This window comes from Camelus bactrianus, chromosome 7, assembly GCF_048773025.1.
Source record: "Camelus bactrianus isolate YW-2024 breed Bactrian camel chromosome 7, ASM4877302v1, whole genome shotgun sequence".
NCBI classification, from domain to species: domain Eukaryota; kingdom Metazoa; phylum Chordata; class Mammalia; order Artiodactyla; family Camelidae; genus Camelus; species Camelus bactrianus.
The window spans coordinates 31,302,501-31,305,000 of NC_133545.1; the positions used below are offsets into that span (position 1 = coordinate 31,302,501).

At 43.6% G+C, this 2,500-nt stretch overlaps 1 protein-coding gene across 11 annotated transcripts in view; it reads right to left on the reverse strand.

The window, feature by feature from the left end:
- Window positions 1-2,500, reverse strand: part of FOXP2 (forkhead box P2) — a 1,129,496-nt gene that overhangs the window by 31,461 nt on the left and 1,095,535 nt on the right. For all 11 annotated transcript variants that reach the window (XM_074367186.1, XM_074367190.1, XM_074367187.1 and 8 more), the window contains 2 exons: window positions 1,236-1,437; window positions 69-145 (listed from right to left, as the gene is read on the reverse strand). In XM_074367186.1, coding sequence (XP_074223287.1) covers window positions 69-145; window positions 1,236-1,437 — 279 coding nt within the window. The remainder of the gene's footprint in view (window positions 1-68; window positions 146-1,235; window positions 1,438-2,500) is intronic.

Genomic DNA, 2,500 nt, shown 5'->3' on the forward strand with positions numbered 1-2,500 from the left:
AAGCCTTTTCTTTAAGCATTAATGAATTTTAATTTCATCAGGCAACGTTCCCTTTTCCTTCGACTTACCTGCCTTATGAGAGTTGCATAAGTAAATGGAGGTCTGACATCTGCATTTTTATAAAACTCGTAGTTTGGGGCAATCTCTACAAAGATAAAAACGAGGTGTTAATTCTGCTAATAATTCCCACTGCAGATCATTGATTTTTTCATATTTTTTCCCCTAGTATTGGTGAAGTGATTCAGTGAGAAAGCCACTGACTAGTGAAAGCACAAAGCATGACAGTGGAATTGAATTATATGGAAAAGGCCATTTCTGACGTGGAGTGCAAATGAAGCGTCCCTAGTCGTTGGCGATACTTGGGGAACGTGTGACCAGCTGGCCTGAGGATTTTTCCAACTGCCAGGTCCTCTTTTAAGCGGGTGGTTTAGGCATGTTCTCACATGGACTTTTGCCCCCTCCCCACCCCAGCCATAATCTTGGCTTGTCTCATCTCATACTTCGTAAAGACCCACAGGACTGATCATCTCTTAGCATCTGTGGCCCTTCTAACAAAGGAAACACAGAACCCTCACAAGCGCCCATGTTGAAAATAACTTCACTTTTTGTGAAAGAGGGGGTCTGGGCTAATCATGGTTACAACGTGTGACTGTGATTATCCAGACTCCCCGGGGCTGGGGGGAGGGGTGGGGGAGGGGCGAGGGAGGAGGGAGCCGCAGGAGCGAGAAGGTATATTTGTGTCCCACGCCAACTGCGCCTCTCCTATGCATCTTAAGCGAAGTAGCGTGTGGGCATCAGGAGCTGTGCTAGGATTTCACTAGGAAGCACCTTGAGAAAGATCGATTCCCGCAAAGAGCTGTCTTGCGTAAGGCAACAGTGCTTCCCAGACACCCCTCTCATTCAGCATTACTTGCAGATGTCGTGTTGCCACACTCTCCCCTCGGAGATCAAAGGATCTCACCGAATTGAGGTGATCCTCTGGGCCCGTCCGGACCCCACATCTCTCCCTGTCTCTAATGGGGAGAGCTTTCTTTCCTGAACAAGCATTCAGAACAATTCATCATGATGTGCTTAGGGAATCACCCCTATCCGCATTTACCAGGAATAAAACAATTATCACTCCATAAGTCATGACTTGAGTTTCCATGTGCTCTGGAATGGCTCATGTACAGTTGCTTCAGCTATAGTTTTCCTCTCCCAAAGTAAAAGAGCTCTACTGAGCATTCATATCCTACCTGATGACATGGGAATGTTGTATTTGTCTGAATGTCGCCTTCGTATGGCTCCCACATTGGGCACACTGGCTGGGGTGATTACTGAGGGTCCCTGGGTAATCGGGGTGACTGGGGCCGTTGGTGTGGTAGGGGTTTGAGGTAAGCTCTGTGGGGATGTCTCCAACATGTTCTTCGACATGGTGACACTAGACACCAGATTTAGCTGCAAAGGCCCAAGAGAAGGGCAGGAAAAAGGTAGAGACAAGAGAAAAAGACTTAAAAAGGTTTGACAAATGAGAGTGGATTCACTTCTACAGCTGTGTTGCCACTAATAAGCTGCAAAAGGAAGCAGCCAATCTCAACTAATTACAGGATGAAATTGTATCATAAGAACTCTAATTAGAGGATGCTGTTAGAGGTTATCTAATAATCTACTGCAGTGTTACTTAGGACTAACTCCTTCTTGTCCTACCAGACTTCTGCGAAAGTCTATTTCCTTAAATAAAAAGCCAGTTGCTGATTATTGACTGCCCCTGTGGTTAAAACAGGTGTAGCCCCCAGTGAAGCAACTACAGCAGCAATAATGAAGGATGCAATGTTTTCAACCAACAGGACTTCGAGAAAGTTGCTATTCTGTTGCTGCCAGAATTTTTTTTTTTCCCCATACTCCCAAATCTCAGCTGAGAGGCTCCAGCCAGCTGGAAAATTTTACACTGACCTTTAGTCTCCTTGCTAATTTGGTGGAATGGTAATGACATTACTACATATTCAAACAAAATTGTCTTAATTGCAAATTAGCCGGAGGAGGCTGAAAATTTTCAAATTAAATCTGATTGGAGATGGAGAGAGGGAAATGGAATTTCCTCACTAACAATCATTTGTGGCATGTGTTAACAAATATAATGAAATGTCAAGTTTGCCAATTCCTCTGGAAGTATCATTTTCAATTTATGATTACAGTGTCACTTAATGCTGATGTACCCTGGAAAGTGGGTGTCAGGGTAGAAAAAAGGAAAAAGGTGAGAATGTATGCAAGCTGTTTAACGGTGTGCCCTTCAACACTCCCCTCAGAAAGGCCCTGTTCTTCATTATCAAAAAACTGTATCACCTCTGTCATATTTACCACACATCTTTTGTCATAAATAGCATCCAATTAGCAAAATTTTTATGCAGGGCAGCACAGAAAAAGGTTCCTGCCATATATTTAAATGGTACTCAGAAGAGGTAATCTCCAGTCCTTTTCATTTTACACAGGAAACTATACAACCAAGCAGAAAACTAGTTTT